Source organism: Leptodactylus fuscus, chromosome 4 (assembly GCF_031893055.1).
Source record: "Leptodactylus fuscus isolate aLepFus1 chromosome 4, aLepFus1.hap2, whole genome shotgun sequence".
NCBI classification, from domain to species: Eukaryota; Metazoa; Chordata; class Amphibia; order Anura; family Leptodactylidae; genus Leptodactylus; species Leptodactylus fuscus.
In genome coordinates, this window is record NC_134268.1 from 221,015,045 (window position 1) to 221,034,738 (window position 19,694).

Sequence of the window (19,694 nt, forward strand, 5' to 3'; positions counted from 1 at the left end):
GGTGTTTTGGATCATTGTCTTGCTGAAATATCCATCCCCGGCGTAACTTCAACTTCGTCACTGATTCTTGAACATTATTCTCAAGAATCTGCTGATACTGAGTGGAATCCATGCGACTCTCAACTTTAACAAGATTCCCGAGGCCGGCATTGGCCACACAGCCCCAAAGCATGATGGAACCTCCACCAAATTTTACAGTGGGTAGCATGTGTTTTTCTTGGAATGCTGTTTCTTTTTGGACGCCATGCATAACGCCTTTTTTTATAACCAAACAACTCAATTTTTGTTTCCAAAATGAAGCTGCCTTGTCCAAATGTGCTTTTTCATACCTCAGGCAACTCTATTTGTGGCGTACGTGCAGAATCGGCTTCTTTCTCATCACTCTCCCATACAGCTTCTATTTGTGCAAAGTGCGCTGTATAGTTGACCGATGCACAGTGACACCATCTGCAGCAAGATGATGCTGCAGCTCTTTGGAGGTGGTCTGTGGATTGTCCTTGACTGTTCTCACCATTCTTCTTCTCTGCCTTTCTGATATTTTTCTTGGCCTGCCACTTCTGGGCTTAACAAGAACTGTCCCTGTGCTCTTCCATTTCCTTACTATGTTCCTCACAGTGGAAACTGACAGGTTAAATCTCTGAGACAACGTTTTGTATCCTTCCCCTGAACAACTATGTTGAACAATCTTTGTTTTCAGATCATTTGAGAGCGGGCTGTCCATGTTCGGCGACCATCAAACTTAACTGAACTTGAATTGTTTTGTAGAAAGAAATGGTCCAAAATACCTTCATCCAGGATCCAGGAACTGATTAAAAGCTACAGGAAGCGACTAGAGGCTGTTATCTTTGCAAAAGGAGGATGTACTAAATATTAATGTCACTTTTCTGTTGAGGTGCCCATATTTTTGCACCGGTCAAATTTTGGTTTAATGCATATTGCACATTTTCTGTTAGTACAATAAACCTCATTTCAATCCTGAAATATTACTGTGTCCATCAGTTATTAGATATATCAAACTGAAATGGCTGTTGCAAACACCAAAATATTTAGAACTAAAAATGATTAAGATTAATAGGGGTGCCCAAACTTTTTCATAGGACTGTAAGTACATGCCTTCTTAATGGACACCTTGCAAGTCTTAATAACCAGGGGCTGTTGGGAGTTTGCCAAAGTGGAATGGCCATGGGGTCTCACCTTACCCCGTATACATTTATGTCAAACTAGGTTGTGGAATTTGAATAGCAATTACTCCTGTACGAGGAGGATAGCGAAAGCATTTCAGGTTCACAAGTTTCACAAGACTGATAACACAAAAGCTGATGAACATGTTTTTGATACACTGACTTCTCTCAGTATACAAAACGGCCATCCTCGATTGAGAGACTATACCTGGTAATAATCCCAGCATCATTGCAAAACAAAGGCCTCTTGGAAGGTCGGGCATGATGCAAAAGGGAGCAGCCTTTATTGGGTTATTTCACTGGAGTTCTGTCTTCCTAACTACATCAGGGAAGACAGGCTTGCACATTCCAGTGAGCGCCCTCTATTGGTTTGCAATACTGAGGCAGCAACTTGACTTCCTAATTACATCATGGAAGACAGATTTGCATATTCTTCCCATGGTCCTTTGCGAAGTGGAGTGCTAAAGGCTTAATAAGTCTCCACACACCTATATGGTGGTCTCTCCCTAAGGAGTGACAATATCCCCTTAACCTTCTCTCAGTATAGGTCAGATGGTGGACATGGCTTCTATAGTACAAGTCTGCCTTTTTTACAGCCACATTGTGTGATGATCATGCTTTGGAAGGTTGTAAAGTTGAGATTCAAGTGGACTGGCCATGGGGTTCCACCTTACCCCACATATCTATTAGTGTTCATGTCAGGCTATGTTGAGATGACTTGGTGTGTAGGGTGGCAATGACTTTTTAACTTTGAAGGTCTCTAACGTACACGTCTGTCTTTTTCGTGTTCATCTTGCTAGCATCTTAGGCTGTGGGAGATTGCTAAAGTGAAGAAAAAGTGGAATGGCCGGTGGGTCAAAATTCACCCCACAACCCGGTAGTGTCTGTGTCAAGCTATGTTGTGATACTTTGAAGTAGAAGTTGAGGGACAATGACTGTCTGGTCTTTCAGGGGATCTAAAACATGTTATTTTTAAATACGTTTCACAAAACCATTAACATGAAATCTTATGAAGACGCCATAGAAGTTGGACAGGGCTAGTAAAGTACATACAAGATAGTCATGGTAGAGAAAGATATCAGTAATGATCATGTGTTGTGGAACGTTGCCTAAGAAAATGGACTGGCTATGGGGTCCTACTTTACCCCACATACCCATCAGTGTTTCTGTCATGCTATATTGTGACACCTTGAAGTTGGCTTTTAGCAGCTTCTATACTTTGTGGGTATCTAAAACATCCTTGTGGTCTATGATGACCATTTGGAAGAAGCCATCTATGTATCAATGGATGACTTCTTATTCCAGATCCTCTTCCTAGACATTCTAGATGTTAATATTTGGTGGTGAGAAGGCCATGACTCCAAACGGGTCTTGATGCTAAATCTACATGAAACCCCACCAGAAGGATCTTCGGACAACCTCTCCTAACCCTTATATCTACTCAGCGGCAAAAATTCACCCAAAACAGGTTTTCTCCAGCTGAAGATTCTGTCAAACTCCATTCATCTCCACCACCTCGATGATCTCATCCCCCACCTTCGCCGACCTTTCACTTCAGGGTGGGGGTCTTATCTCCAGGAGATCATTAATAGCTCATAGACTTTCACAGTGAGCTGAATATATTCCTGGAATGGTTCCCAAGTAACCCCTCCCCCTCTTCAGGCACCAAGATACTTGACCTAATGGGCTTTATCCAAAACCAGTATTTCTAAACGTTCCTTAGATATGAGAAAACACTTATCTTACTTCCAATCTGTTTTCTTAAGTGAAAAATTTCCTCCTATTAATAGCGATAACCTAAGAAGGAAAGGCCCCGAAATAAAAGATTCCCAGTAAACAGTAAGAAACCTCCCTGATCCATCATCTTCTACCGAGTGGTTGAAGTCTATGGACACCTTTGTATCGTGTTTGAGCGCTCTGCATCGGTTATGTCTATTTTGTATCAGTTACATCTCGCATTCGTCACACAACATAAGTAGCCGCTGGACGCCGTTCTCAGCCCAATCCATCAGATGGGCTCTCTGACAGCAAATCTCCAGCCCCCCTTCTGAATGCGCTGAATTCTTATCAGATCTGATATATACTGTAGATAGGACATATACTATAGGCGTATTTCCTAAAAGCCGAGTCAGCAGGAGGTCCCTGTACATGAGGAAATGGTAGACAGACTTTTTCACAACCCGGCTGTGCTTTTTGGTGTCTTCTCTCTGCCTGCTGCGCTCTTCTTCTTGGCCATGTCTTTCATAGGGTGCACTGGTCCTTAAAGAAATTCTAAACTCTGCAGTCTACTTCCAGCCAATCTCCTGTACCCGTGTGCAGAACCTTTACAAGAACCTGTCTGAGCAATCTGTACCTGCCATTGACCCAGGTTTGACCTCGGCCCAATACCTGACTCTGAACCTGTCCTGCCTGTCCTGACTAGGGTTGAGTGATCGCGATCGGGTAAGACGGGATCCCGATTGATGATCGAGCAAATTTCACGATCGGCTGGAAAATGATCGAAAATTGGATTTTGAAATCTCAAGATCGGCTCAACCCTATTGTATATATAATATACAATTAGGGATGAGCGATCGGGATTGGGAAAGATCAGATCCCGATCGGTGATCGAGCAAATTTCGCGATCGCAATCGGCTGGAAAATGATTGAAAATCGGATCAAACCTATTGTATATATAATATACAATTAGGGTTTAGCAATCAGGATCGGGAAAGATGGGATCCCGATCGATGTTCGAGCAAATTTCATGATCGCGATTGGCTAGAAAATGATATGTATACAATGATTGAAAATTGGATTTTGAAATCTCAAGATTGGCTAAACCCCACTGTATATATAATATACAATTAGGGTGGAGCGATCGGGAAAGATCGGGTCCTGATCGGCGATCGAGCAAATTTCACGATCGCGATCGGCTGAAAAATAATCGAAAATCAGATTTTAAAATCGAACCTGAAAACTCAAGATCGGCTCAACCCTTGTCCTGACTTCTGCCTAGATTACCATTATGCATAAACTCTGCCTGCCTTGACCTTGTTTAATGTCCTGACCAGGTGACTGTCTATTCCCTTTGGTGCCTCAATTTCTAAATGCACTTAGGTCAGCTGTCTCTTGGACTTCTTTAAGCAAAATTAAGATTCCTGTAAAGGGGGTAAAGAGTGAAAACCAAGGCCACACCCAACCCAAACTGTAGTTGTACATCTGCTGTGTTACCTTATGTAGGCAGAAGAACCCAATAGAACCTTTAATTAAATGGGACGATCCCTTTAACCTCCATAGTAATAGCAGAGCAGAACCTGACGTACGGGGTTAATTCATTCCATAACCCAAATCCTAATTCCCATTTTCTTTTATATTTTGATGTATAACCTCTATAAATCCCCAAAGAAAGAGCCGGGGCGTGGGGGCGAGAAACACATTGTATGAAGAGCGCGCAACATCAAATATGGATCAAACGCCCCCAGCTGTTCATTTCAGCTCCGCTATAAACTGGTTCGAGCTCATCGCCGCTTCTTTCCTTCTGGGTAAACGAAAATAAATTATTACATCTAAGTCACGAGAAAGAGCGAAAAATGCTCGAAGATCTCGAAAAGCGTGATAATACAGGTAGCGCCAAAAATATTCAGATCCCAAACCACAGGCCCACCTGGAATCCCTCTTGGTATACGCCATCTGTCAAAGGCAGCCGCTGGGGTAGCGCATTACTTATGCTGCACTGTATAAGCTCCACGAAAATTTAGACTCGTAGAGATCAGGTTCGTTACACCGATATTTAACCCTTTCGTAATGGGATCATGCGTCAAACAAATGACAAAATTCATGTGCAATACCACGTCTGTCCACTTGGTGCGCCGTTAACAGGAAATACACCCATAACACACAGGAAGTCCTACTATCAGGTACACAGGGTATGACAAGCTAAAAACCTAGTGGTGAAAATAAGAACTGCAGTAATACATGACAAACATACGAACATTGTGATTAAAGGGCTTACCGAACCATCAGAGCAGTGATCCGACTCGCCGGTCTCAAAAAGGACAATGTCTTTAATGAAGACAGCGATGGCCCTCATGATGAACGACATGAAGAGATGCATGTGAATATAATTCCTTGTACAGTGCAGCTTCCTGTAACGGGAAGAGGAAAGCGAAGAGCATTAGTAGATGGCGCCAACATAGTCCGATGTGATGTGTCCAATAGGGTTACTAAGTAATGTAATGTATGTACACAGTGACTGTACCAGCAGAATAGTGAGCGCAGCTCTGGAGTATAATACAGGATAAGTAATGTAATGTATGTACACAGTGACTGTACCAGCAGAATAGTGAGTGCAGCTCTGGAGTATAATACAGGATAAGTAATGTAATGTATGTACACAGTGACTATACCAGCAGAATAGTGAGCACAGCTCTGCAGTATAATACAGGATAAGTAATGTAATGTATGTACACAGTGACTGTACCAGCAGAATAGTGAGCACAGCTCTGCAGTATAATACAGGATAAGTAATGTAATGTATGTACACAGTGACTGTACCAGCAGAATAGTGAGCGCAGCTCTGGAGTATAATACAGGATAAGTAATGTAATGTATGTACACAGTGACTGCACCAACAGAATAGTGAGCGCAGCTCTAGAGTATAATACAGGATAAGTAATGTAATGTATGTACACAGTGACTGTACCAGCAGAATAGTGAGCGCAGCTCTGGAGTATAATACAGGATAAGTAATGTAATGTATGTACACAGTGACTGCACCAGCAGAATAGTGAGCGCAGCTCTGGAGTATAATACAGGATAAGTAATGTAATGTATGTACACAGTGACTGTACCAGCAGAATAGTGAGCGCAGCTCTGCAGTATAATACAGGATAAGTAATGTAATGTATGTACACAGTGACTGTACCAACAGAATAGTGAGCGCAGCTCTGGGGTATAATACAGGATAAGTAATGTAATGTATGTACACAGTGACTGCACCAGCAGAATAGTGAGCGCAGCTCTGGAGTATAATACAGGATAAGTAATGTGATGTATGTACACAGTGACTGCACCAGCAGAATAGTGAGCGCAGCTCTGCAGTATAATACAGGATAAGTAATGTAATGTATGTACACAGTGACTGTACCAACAGAATAGTGAGCGCAGCTCTGGGGTATAATACAGGATAAGTAATGTAATGTATGTACACAGTGACTGTACCAGCAGAATAGTGAGCGCAGCTCTGGGGTATAATACAGGATAAGTAATGTAATGTATGTACACAGTGACTGTACCAGCAGAATAGTGAGCGCAGCTCTGGAGTATAATACAGGATAAGTAATGTAATGTATGTACACAGTGACTATACCAGCAGAATAGTGAGCGCAGCTCTGGAGTATAATACAGGATAAGTAATGTAATGTATGTACACAGTGACTGTACCAGCAGAATAGTGAGCGCAGCTCTGGAGTATAATACAGGATAAGTAATGTAATGTATGTACACAGTGACTGCACCAGCAGAATAGTGAGCGCAGCTCTGGAGTATAATACAGGATAAGTAATGTAATGTATGTACACAGTGACTGTACCAGCAGAATAGTGAGCGCAGCTCTGGAGTATAATACAGGATAAGTAATGTAATGTATGTACACAGTGACTGTACCAGCAGAATAGTGAGCGCAGCTGTGGAGTATAATACAGGATAAATAATGTAATGTATGTACACAGTGACTGTACCAGCAGAATAGTGAGCGCAGCTCTGGAGTATAATACAGGATAAGTAATGTAATGTATGTACACAGTGACTGTACCAGCAGAATAGTGAGCGCAGCTCTGGAGTATAATACAGGATAAGTAATGTAATGTATGTACACAGTGACTGTACCAGCAGAATAGTGAGCGCAGCTCTGGAGTATAATACAGGATAAGTAATGTAATGTATGTACACAGTGACAGCACCTGCAGAATAGTGAGTGCAGCTCTGGAGTATAATACAGGATAAGTAATGTAATGTATGTACACAGTGACTGTACCAGCAGAATAGCGAGCACAGCTCTGGAGTATAATACAGGATAAGTAATGTAATGTATGTACACAGTGACTGCACCAGCAGAATAGTGAGCGCAGCTCTGGAGTATAATACAGGATAAGTAATGTAATGTATGTACACAGTGACTGTACCAGCAGAATAGTGAGTGCAGCTCTGGGGTATAATACAGGATAAGTAATGTAATGTATGTACACAGTGACTGTACCAGCAGAATAGTGAGCGCAGCTCTGGGGTATAATACAGGATAAGTAATGTAATGTATGTACACAGTGACTGTACCAGCAGAATAGTGAGCGCAGCTCTGGAGTATAATACAGGATAAGTAATGTAATGTATGTACACAGTGACTGCACCAGCAGAATAGTGAGCGCAGCTCTGGAGTATAATACAGGATAAGTAATGTAATGTATGTACACAGTGACTGCACCAGCAGAATAGTGAGCGCAGCTCTGGAGTATAATACAGGATAAGTAATGTAATGTATGTACACAGTGACTGTACCAGCAGAATAGAGAGCGCAGCTCTGGAGTATAATACAGGATAAGTAATGTAATGTATGTACACAGTGACTGTACCAGCAGAATAGTGAGCGCAGCTCTGGAGTATAATACAGGATAAGTAATGTAATGTATGTACACAGTGACTGCACCAGCAGAATAGTGAGCGCAGCTCTGGATACAGGATATAACTCAGGATCAATATGTAAGTAATGTAATCTGTCTATATACCCAACACTTTATGTAACATTGGAGTCCACTGTGGGATATTTATACAGATATGAACCATCCACTATAACATTATACTTGGAGTCACACATATATATCACACGTTCCGGCACTTTGCTTAGACGTTTCCTTCCACCTTGTCATTGTATTCTGCAGTTCGGTGCGGAGCTGCTGTCATTCTTCTTCTTTACAGTCTGCCTACAGATACGAGGACTTCATTTTAAGTGTCAAATTGTTGTGAAGAAGTGTCATGGTGTCATCACCTCTAATATGTCTTTAGGCACCTTTCAGAGGCAGCCTGGCGCCAGGCGAGTGTGGGGGCTAAGTAAAGAGCAAGTATACCAGACTAATGGGCTCTCCGCAGCACCCCCCATATATACCGTACTGTACGTCAGATTTCCAGATGGCTCTTCCTTAATCCATTCGAGGTGATGGAAAGCACTTACAATTACAGCTGCAGCAGGTTAATTGTGACGGAGGAGGCACTAATGGGGCACTATGGCCGTAATCCGGTGAGATCACAATCTGAGCTCTTAAACCCCTTACTCATAACTTGATAGGTGGTCGCCAATGCTTTCAGTCCCCGACCATGCTGTTACTCCGCACACAGTAATGACGTTACAGGTCTGATGGTTACAGAACTCTCAAAGGCACAAAGGCTTAGTGGTTGCAGTTCCCTCTAGGTGGCGCTATGTTTACAGGTTTACGGATTTCACCCTCTAGGTCACTACTGACATCACATAGACCCCCGGACAATGTCACTACACCCCGCTCCTCAAAACATGCTGAAAAACATACCCCCAGCAAATCACAGTCAAAACTACAGTCCAAAGGGAGGGAACTGCGGGGTATTATTAGGTGGTGTTTATTGAATGGGCCTGGTTTTACAGTTTATATTTATCTAGAGGATCTGAGAGGAAGGATCTGCATACATTTATTTAGGGGTCTGGTCTGGGGTCTGTATTAGTTTAGGGGTCTGGTCTGGGGTCTGTATTAGTTTAGGGGTCTGGTCTGGGGTCTGTATTAGTTTAGGGGTCCGGTCTGGGGTCTGTATTAGTTTAGGGGTCTGGTCTGGGGTCTGTATTAGTTTAGAGGTCTGGTCTGGGGTCTGTATTAGTTTAGGGGTCCGGTCTGGGGTCTGTATTAGTTTAGAGGTCTGGTCTGGGGTCTGTATTAGTTTAGGGGTCTGGACTGGGGTCTGCATTAGTTTAGGGGTCTGGTCTGGGGTCTGTATTAGTTTAGGGCTCTGGTCTGGGGTCTGTATTAGTTTAGGGGTCTGGTCTGGGGTCTGTATTAGTTTAGGGCTCTGGTCTGGGGTCTGTATTAGTTTAGGGGTCTGGTCTGGGGTCTGTATTAGTTTAGGGCTCTGGTCTGGGGTCTGTATTAGTTTAGAGGTCTGGTCTGGGGTCTGTATTAGTTTAGGGGTCTGGTCTGGGGTCTGTATTAGTTTAGGGGTCTGGTCTGGGGTCTGTATTAGTTTAGGGGTCTGGTCTGGGGTCTGTATTAGTTTAGAGGTCTGGTCTGGGGTCTGTATTAGTTTAGGGGTCTGGTCTGGGGTCTGTATCAGTTCAGGGGTCTGGTCTGGGGTCTGTATTAGTTTAGGGGTCTGGTCTGGGGTCTGTATTAGTTTAGAGGTCTGGTCTGGGGTCTGTATTAGTTTAGGGGTCTGGTCTGGGGTCTGTATTAGTTTAGGGGTCTGGTCTGGGGTCTGTATTAGTTTAGGGGTCTGGTCTGGGGTCTGTATTAGTTTAGGGGTCTGGTCTGGGGTCTGTATTAGTTTAGAGGTCTGGTCTGGGGTCTGTATTAGTTTAGGGGTCTGGACTGGGGTCTGTATTAGTTTAGGGGTCTGGTCTGGGGTCTGTATTAGTTTAGGGGTCTGGTCTGGGGTCTGTATTAGTTTAGAGGTCTGGTCTGGGGTCTGTATTAGTTTAGGGGTCTGGTCTGGGGTCTGTATTAGTTTAGGGGTCTGGTCTGGGGTCTGTATTAGTTTAGGGGTCTGGTCTGGGGTCTGTATTAGTTTAGGGGTCTGGTCTGGAGTCTGTATTAGTTTAGGGGTCTGGTCTGGGGTCTGTATTAGTTTAGGGGTCTGGACTGGGGTCTGCATTAGTTTAGGGGTCTGGGGTCTGTATTAGTTTAGGGGTCTGGTCTGGGGTCTGTATTAGTTTAGGGGTCTGGTCTGGGGTCTGTATTAGTTTAGGGGTCTGGACTGGGGTCTGCATTAGTTTAGGGGTCTGGTCTGGAGTCTGTATTAGTTTAGGGGTCTGGTCTGGGGTCTGTATTAGTTTAGGGGTCTGGACTGGGGTCTGCATTAGTTTAGGGGTCTGGTCTGGAGTCTGTATTAGTTTAGGGGTCTGGTCTGGGGTCTGCATTAGTTTAGGGGTCTGGTCTGGAGTCTGTATTAGTTTAGGGGTCTGGTCTGGGGTCTGTATTAGTTTAGAGGTCTGGTCTGGGGTCTGTATTAGTTTAGGGGTCTGGACTGGGGTCTGCATTAGTTTAGGGGTCTGGTCTGGGGTCTGTATTAGTTTAGGGCTCTGGTCTGGGGTCTGTATTAGTTTAGGGGTCTGGTCTGGGGTCTGTATTAGTTTAGGGCTCTGGTCTGGGGTCTGTATTAGTTTAGGGGTCTGGTCTGGGGTCTGTATTAGTTTAGGGCTCTGGTCTGGGGTCTGTATTAGTTTAGAGGTCTGGTCTGGGGTCTGTATTAGTTTAGGGGTCTGGTCTGGGGTCTGTATTAGTTTAGGGGTCTGGTCTGGGGTCTGTATTAGTTTAGGGGTCTGGTCTGGGGTCTGTATTAGTTTAGGGGTCTGGTCTGGGGTCTGTATTAGTTTAGGGGTCTGGTCTGGGGTCTGTATCAGTTTAGGGGTCTGGTCTGGGGTCTGTATTAGTTTAGGGGTCTGGTCTGGGGTCTGTATTAGTTTAGGGGTCTGGTCTGGGGTCTGTATTAGTTTAGGGGTCTGGTCTGGGGTCTGTATTAGTTTAGAGGTCTGGTCTGGGGTCTGTATTAGTTTAGGGGTCTGGACTGGGGTCTGTATTAGTTTAGGGGTCTGGTCTGGGGTCTGTATTAGTTTAGGGGTCTGGTCTGGGGTCTGTATTAGTTTAGGGGTCTGGTCTGGGGTCTGTATTAGTTTAGGGGTCTGGTCTGGGGTCTGTATTAGTTTAGGGGTCTGGTCTGGGGTCTGTATTAGTTTAGGGGTCTGGACTGGGGTCTGCATTAGTTTAGGGGTCTGGTCTGGAGTCTGTATTAGTTTAGGGGTCTGGTCTGGGGTCTGTATTAGTTTAGAGGTCTGGTCTGGGGTCTGTATTAGTTTAGGGGTCTGGACTGGGGTCTGCATTAGTTTAGGGGTCTGGTCTGGGGTCTGTATTAGTTTAGGGCTCTGGTCTGGGGTCTGTATTAGTTTAGGGGTCTGGTCTGGGGTCTGTATTAGTTTAGGGGTCTGGTCTGGGGTCTGTATTAGTTTAGAGGTCTGGTCTGGGGTCTGTATTAGTTTAGAGGTCTGGTCTGGGGTCTGTATTAGTTTAGGGGTCTGGTCTGGGGTCTGTATTAGTTTAGGGGTCTGGTCTGGGGTCTGTATTAGTTTAGGGGTCTGGTCTGGGGTCTGTATTAGTTTAGGGGTCTGGACTGGGGTCTGCATTAGTTTAGGGGTCTGGTCTGGAGTCTGTATTAGTTTAGGGGTCTGGTCTGGGGTCTGTATTAGTTTAGAGGTCTGGTCTGGGGTCTGTATTAGTTTAGGGGTCTGGACTGGGGTCTGCATTAGTTTAGGGGTCTGGTCTGGGGTCTGCATTAGTTTAGGGCTCTGGTCTGGGGTCTGTATTAGTTTAGGGGTCTGGTCTGGGGTCTGTATTAGTTTAGGGGTCTGGTCTGGGGTCTGTATTAGTTTAGGGGTCTGGTCTGGGGTCTGTATTAGTTTAGGGGTCTGGTCTGGGGTCTGTATTAGTTTAGGGGTCTGGTCTGGGGTCTGTATTAGTTTAGGGGTCTGGTCTGGGGTCTGTATTAGTTTAGGGGTCTGGTCTGGGGTCTGTATTAGTTTAGGGGTCTGGTCTGGGGTCTGTATTAGTTTAGGGGTCTGGTCTGGGGTCTGTATTAGTTTAGGGGTCTGGTCTGGGGTCTGTATTAGTTTAGGGGTCTGGTCTGGGGTCTGTATTAGTTTAGGGGTCTGGTCTGGGGTCTGTATTAGTTTAGGGGTCTTCTCCATATCGCAGAGTGCACTCCAACTGTATCAGTCACTTCTAGGACAATAAAACCCACCGCTCCTGTATCTTCCAGCTGCATGTCAGTATATTCTGCTCCATCTGCACAGTTATATTTCTCAGCCTATTTCTCTTACAACTCGATCTTTTATCTGGGCAGGAATGAAACCAACCTCATAGAAATCTAGAAGAACTCAAAGTTTGGTGAAGCTTTGGGTGTGACTGGAGGATAAAACCCACATGACATGGTGAGTAAACAGATTTCACTTAGAGATGATGTTTGAGGACACGGGACACGCTCTATATACATGTTCTTATATACTAGGAGTGAGCAGGCTCAGGTTATATCCTCTATTATACAGATACAATAAGAGGAGTCTTTATCATCATTGTATAGTACAGGGTAGTACATTACAGACCTGCAGATACATAATCACTGTATATAGTATCCCATAGGAGGCAGAGGACATGTTTATATATTATATACTCAATATAATAGATTTCTGATGACATCACCAAGAAAAGCAATGAGATATTTATAGCAGCATAAAACATCACACAGGATGTCAAGAAATGCTATATATACACCAGCAACGTACTGGAAGTATACAGAACTCCTACATATCCACAGAGTATACTACATAATCCATACACTAATATATATATACCGGTAAATATAGTGTGCAGTATATGTTAGGAAGCAAAATGCATACTATAAATATAAACCAGCTGTACATATAGAATTATATACAGGAGATACCCAGGTTATACCAGCTGTACATATATAATTATATACAGAATATACCCAGGTTATACCAGCTGTACATATAGAATTATATACAGGAGATACCCAGGTTATACCAGCTGTACATATATATTATATACAGTATATACCCAGGTTATACCGGCTGTACATATAGAATTATATACAGGAGATACCCAGGTTATACCAGCTGTACATATATATTATATACAGTATATACCCAGGTTATACCAGCTGTACATATAGAATTATATACAGGAGATACCCAGGTTATACCGGCTGTACATATATAATTATATACTGTATATACCCAGGTTATACCAGCTGTACATATATAATTATATACATTATATACCCAGGTTATACCGGCTGTACATATATAATTATATACAGTATATACCCAGGTTATACCGGCTGTACATATATAATTATATACAATATATACCCAGGTTATACCAGCTGTACATATAGAATTATATACAGGAGATACCCAGGTTATACCAGCCTGGTCCATATCAGTGTATATAAGTAGCAGTGTAACTTACACCAGTCACTGCCACATCCGGTCGCACACTTTGTATACTCGCAGTGACTGGATACAGTGAAGCGTTACAATGTATCAGGCTGGAATGAATAATAATATAAGACGTCCTATATTGTTAGTCATTGGCTTGTATCAGTGATTCCTGCGGTGGAATATGATCCGTGACTACAGGGGAATTACACTGAGGATCAGTTCTGCTGTGAGAATGGGGCGCAGTGTTCTCCATAGCTGGGTGAGCGCTGACTAATGTGACAACACATCCATGACCTGGACATGTCTGCAGATGGATGGCTGCGCTTGTTAGGAACGACCAGACCTGTTCCGGCTGAACTACCATGTGAAATTAATGAATATCTGCAGCAAGAAAGCAAGCAAGTGTGAAACATGTCATAGCATCGACTGGATGGGTGTATCTAAACCTGTCATGTGTGATACCGACTGCTGAACATGTATCTAAGCTGATATATGTCCATGTGTAACCTCTGCTCAAATAACCTGCCCCATCACAGACACCTACAGTATTCCAAGTAATACTTCTGTACAAGGATGAAAACATACCGCCACAACAAGACTATACTGTATGTGTTTGCATACTGAAACTGAATAATACTGCTACGGAGTGAGTAAATAATACCACCATATTGTGACTGATTAATACTGCCATACAGTGAGTGAATAATACTGCCATACAGTGAGTGAATAATACTGCCATACAGTGAGTGAATAATACTGCCATACAGTGATTGAATAATACTGTCATACAGTATCTAATAATAATACTACCATACATATATAATTATATACAGTATATACCCAAGTTATACCAGCTGGCACCATACTTTGACTTAAAAATACTGCAACATAGTGACTGAATAATGCCAACATACACTGACTAAAAAATTCTCCCATAGAGGGACTGAACCTTACTACCAAACAGTGACTGTGTAACATTGCCATACAGCGATTGAATAAAACCATCATATTGTGGCTGATTAGTACTGCAATACCGTGACTCAATAATTCTGTCATACCATGATAGAATAATACCACCATACAGTGGCTGAATAATACCGCAATCCAGTGACTAATTAATACCAGAATAATGGATGAATAATACTGCCATGCATCACCAAATAACAGTGCTGTACAGTAACTGTACAACACCACTAGAAAGTGATTAATTCCAACATACAGTGGTTAAATAATATTACCACATGGTGACTGTATACAACTGCCCTGCAATGACCATATAATGTTGTTCTACAGTGACCACACATCACCGCTATACAATACGTGAGCACCATCACTGTGCAACGGCAAAATAATGCAAACATAAAGTGATCAAATAATTCCACCATATACTAACTTACCACCAGCACAGAGTAACTAAATAATACTGCCCTCATACATCATAATATGGCCCAACAATGACCAAACAATACTGTTATACAACATCTTAAAATACAAGTAATAATAACTAATGATAACATAAAGTGAACAAATAATACCACTATACAGTGGCTAAAAAATATCACCATAAGTGACCGAATAATACCGCAAAATATTGCCTAAATAATACCATCATGCAGGGATAGAAGAATACCACCATATGGTGACAGAAGAATACCACCATACGGTGACTGAATAATACCACCATAGAGTTATTGCATAATACCCCTCTACAGTGATATCATGATACCGCCATACAGTGCTCTGACTTACTAGGACATTAGGTGGCGCTGTACTGTAGCTGCTTTGTTGCAGTGACAGATTCATCACAGTGATAATTATCTGTCCTTTCTGACCGCTACTCCTATAAATGGCGCGGTACGCGCTCGTTCACATTCTGCATTATTGATGCCATTTATAATTTTTCCTGTCTGGCAGATTTCATTACAGACTGAACTTTATCGCTCTGGAAGAGAAAGGAAAGTTTGCATTTTGGGTCGAGCATGAATCTTGTTTAGATGGAGCGGTAAATACGCTGGATTCTGTGCACTGACCTTTTGTTCTGGAAAGTTAATTAAAGCGTTACAATGTATCAGCCGGTGACGAGCGCAGCAATATTTGTAGCAATTTAATATCAGCAGAAATAAAATGTATCACTTGTCTCCAGTCTGGATGGATCAGGTCGTGTGGAAACAATCAGGAAGCAGATGATACAGACACCAGGTCACTCTATATCTGCCCGCTTGTTATGTATAGTGTCAGTCTACACCGTACATTTGGCATGATATTCATGAACCAGGCAGATCATACTGAACAGTGCCTCCAAAATAGAGTAAACGATGTAAATTTAGGACCCGGATTCAACCCTTTAACTACACCTGGCAGCCATTAAAGTCATCTCCTAGATTTTTAGAGAGCGGCACATACATTTGAATTATAATTAGGGATGAGCCGATCTTGAGATTTTAGGATCCGATTTCTGATCATTTTCCAGCCGATCCCGATCGTGAAATTTGCTCAATCACCGATTGGGATCTGATCTTTACCGATCCTGATCGCTCAACCCTAATTATAATGTAAAGATAAGGGTCTATAGAAGGATTGGTGACAACCTTTACTTAAAGGGGTATTCCCATAACTCTTGTTCTACAGCCTGAAGGCTCTGTGCTCTCTTCACTTCCTGGATTTCTCGCACATTGGGGGGCGGGGTTTCACTTGCTCTGCTATGATCCACAGTATGACGCTGATGTGGAAACTGATGTAGCAGAGCTGGATTTGAGTCAGCTTGCATTACATACAGAGGTAACAGACTCCTTATCTCAGCCCTTATCAGCCAAATTCAATTAAACCGGCTGATAAGTGGAACAGCTGAAGACAGACAGAACAGTAATCCCGGAGCTCTCAACTCCCCCTCCCCTATATGAGGAGCTCCATTGCTTGTCAGCCCCTCCCTCCCCCCCTGAGAGCAGGCAGCTATGTCACTTGACAAATGTGCAGATAATCCCAAGGACCAGTGTAAACAATGAAGTGAATAAATTAAGATAGCGGCCAAACGGCCAGTTTTGATAAAGGAAAAGTCTTATATCCACATAAACTAGCAGTATAGATAGGATCCTTGTGATGGGATAACCCCTTTAAGCACTAAGTGAATTCTGCTTCTTCTCTATGTGTGGTGTCAGTCTACACCAAAGTTTTAGCATTCTATTTATTAATCAGGAACCTCACACTGAACTGAACTACAGGACTCTGGCCCATCATCTGAATTATAGGAAGACATCTTGTATTGTAAGTCCAGAACTTCTCATCCATTCACAAAACTTAGATACAGAGTGGAGGAGCGCCCCTTTAAATTTCAGCCACAGGACTACCTGAGAATCTTGAACTCTTACCTGAAGAGGCACAGAATGATCATGGCGGCCGTCAGCGAGATTAAGGATAAACTGTGTCCGATGGTGTATCCGGTCTGAATTAAGGCGTAGAAATCCTTCTGCCAAGAGATTAGATTACAATTACTTATACATGGAATTAAAGGGGCGGTGTACTGTACAACTGTGTAATAGATACAATGAAGGAATGTCACAAAATCTACAGTCATAGCGTTACTACTAGGGTTGAGACGATCTTGAGATTTCAAGATCAATTTTAAAATCCGATTTCCGATCATTTTCCAGCCGATCTCGATCGTGAAATTTGCTCGATCGCCAATCGGAATCCGATCTTTTCCGATCCTCAACCCTAGTCAATGCTTTTCTATGGGAAAAGTCACTTTTGGGGTTGAACCGATCTTGAGATAACCTCTGACCTCGATCCCGCTGGAAAAGATCGGGTCGGAATTCCGATCTCGATCGTGAAATTTACTCGATCGCTGATCGGAATCCGATCATTTCCGATCCCGATTGCTCAACCCTAGTTACTACAGACATGTTACTTGGCCCCCTCTGCCCCCCTCCATCATGGAGATAATGAACATTTAAGGCCCCGTTCCCACGGAGTAACGCGCCGCTCATTTAGACACGTAAACACGTCAGAGCGCGGCGCTTCAAAACAGATGCCATTGACTTCAATGGGTGCCGGCTTACGCGCGCTACACATTGTAATCAATGGATTATAAAGCCTCCCATTGATTTCAATGTGTAGCGTTCGAAAGCCGGCACCCATTGAAGTCAATGGGATCTGTTTTGAAGCGCCGCGCTCTGACGTGTTTACGTGTCTAAATGAGCGGCGCTTTACTCCGTGGGAACTGGGCCGTAGAGACATTCCTATTTATGGCTGTGAGAACAAGGCCTAATGAAGATAAAACATCATTGAGCATATGACTATTACAGCAGCACAAAGTATTTCAGGATATATAAGGTGTATATTAGGTGTATAAACCCAATGGTCACTTCACAGCACATAACAACCAATCACAGCACAGCTTTCATCTTGAATTCTCCTCCCCCTTTAAGGAGCCGAAGCGGCAGCCCAGGATTATTCTATCTGACAGCTGGCAGACTGAGAACACCGCACGAAAGTACACCGAAGATGGCGGGATTTGTAGGAATGTTATGGGATTCAGCAGCTGTGCAGGCGACACCTTGTTACACTGGGCCCGACGCCAGATACCTGCGGTGATACCGAGCAAGTGCGACAAACTGCCCGCAACAATCCGACAGGTGGATACTAGCATGTTATCACCCAGATAGAAAACACAGCGAATGTAAAGAAATGTGACGTCATACACTGTATAGTAATCTAACCATAGAGGAAGAGAGTCCACGAGAGTCATGTACTAACGACTGGATTATAATACTGCTAACAGGCGTCAGTTACATGTAGGGTTTTTCTGTCCGCTTGAAAAGTCGGACATCTTTACATGCGGACAGTGAAGGAAGGGCACGGAGTGCAAACGAACGCACCCGATTGCCATTTAAATAAATGACAGGTGTCACGGACACAGCTAGTGTCTGCTCCTAATGTGCGTGCGAGATTTTGAACGGACACTAGGAGCGGACACTAGCTGTCAGACACAGACGGTAGTGTGAACGCCCCCTAACAACCGCAGGAAGGTTAGAAAGTATTACACCGCTCAGACAGCTCCAAGAGGATTGTAATATATATTATAGGAAGCAGTATTATAGTAGTTATATTCTTGTACATAGGAGTAGTATTATAGTAGTTATATTCTTGTACATAGGAGCAGTATTATAGTAGTTATATTCTTGTACATAGGAGTAGTATTATAGTAGTTATATTCTTGTACATAGGAGGTAGTATTATAGTAGTTATATTCTTGTACATAGGAGTAGTATTATAGTAGTTATATTCTTGTACATAGGAGCAGTATTATAGTAGTTATATTCTTGTACATAGGAGTAGTATTATAGTAGTTATATTCTTGTACATAGGAGTAGTATTATAGTAGTTATATTCTTGTACATAGGGGACAGTATTATAGTAGTTATATTCTTGTACATAGGAGTAGTATTATAGTAGTTATATTCTTGTACATAGAAGCATTATTATAGTAGTTATATTCTTGTACATAGGAGTAGTATTATAGTAGTTATATTCTTGTACATAGGAGTAGTATTATAGTAGTTATATTCTTGTACATAGGAGTAGTATTATAGTAGTTATATTCTTGCATATAGGAGCAGTATTATAGTAGTTATATTCTTGTACATAGCAGTAGTATTATAGTAGTTATATTCTTATATATAGGGGCAGTATTATAGTAGTTATATTCTTGTACATAGGAGTAGTATTATAGTAGTTATATTCTTGTACATAGGAGGTAGTATTATAGTAGTTATATTCTTGTACATAGGAGTAGTATTATAGTAGTTATATTCTTGTACATAGGAGTAGTATTATAGTAGTTATATTCTTGTACATAGCAGTAGTATTATAGTAGTTATATTCCTGTACATAGGAGGTAGTATTATAGTAGTTATATTCTTGTACATAGCAGTAGTATTATAGTAGTTATATTCTTATATATAGGGGCAGTATTATAGTAGTTATATTCTTGTACATAGGAGTAGTATTATAGTAGTTATATTCTTGTACATAGGAGGTAGTATTATAGTAGTTATATTCTTGTACATAGGAGTAGTATTATAGTAGTTATATTCTTGTACATAGGAGTAGTATTATAGTAGTTATATTCTTGTACATAGGAGTAGTATTATAGTAGTTATATTCTTGTACATAGGAGTAGTATTATAGTAGTTATATTCTTGTACATAGGAGCAGTATTATAGTAGTTATATTCTTGTACATAGGAGCAGTATTATAGTAGTTATATTCTTGTACATAGAAGCATTATTATA

The 19,694-nt window shown here is 42.2% G+C and overlaps 1 protein-coding gene across 1 annotated transcript in view; it reads right to left on the minus strand.

Moving 5' to 3' along the window:
- VIPR1 (vasoactive intestinal peptide receptor 1) overlaps window positions 1-5,305 on the minus strand; it is a 31,821-nt gene extending 26,516 nt beyond the window's left edge. Inside the window, exon 1 of the mRNA XM_075271834.1 lies at window positions 5,176-5,305. Coding sequence (XP_075127935.1) covers window positions 5,176-5,183 — 8 coding nt within the window. The 5' untranslated portion in view covers window positions 5,184-5,305. The remainder of the gene's footprint in view (window positions 1-5,175) is intronic.
- Window positions 5,306-19,694: the final 14,389 nt, after the last annotated feature.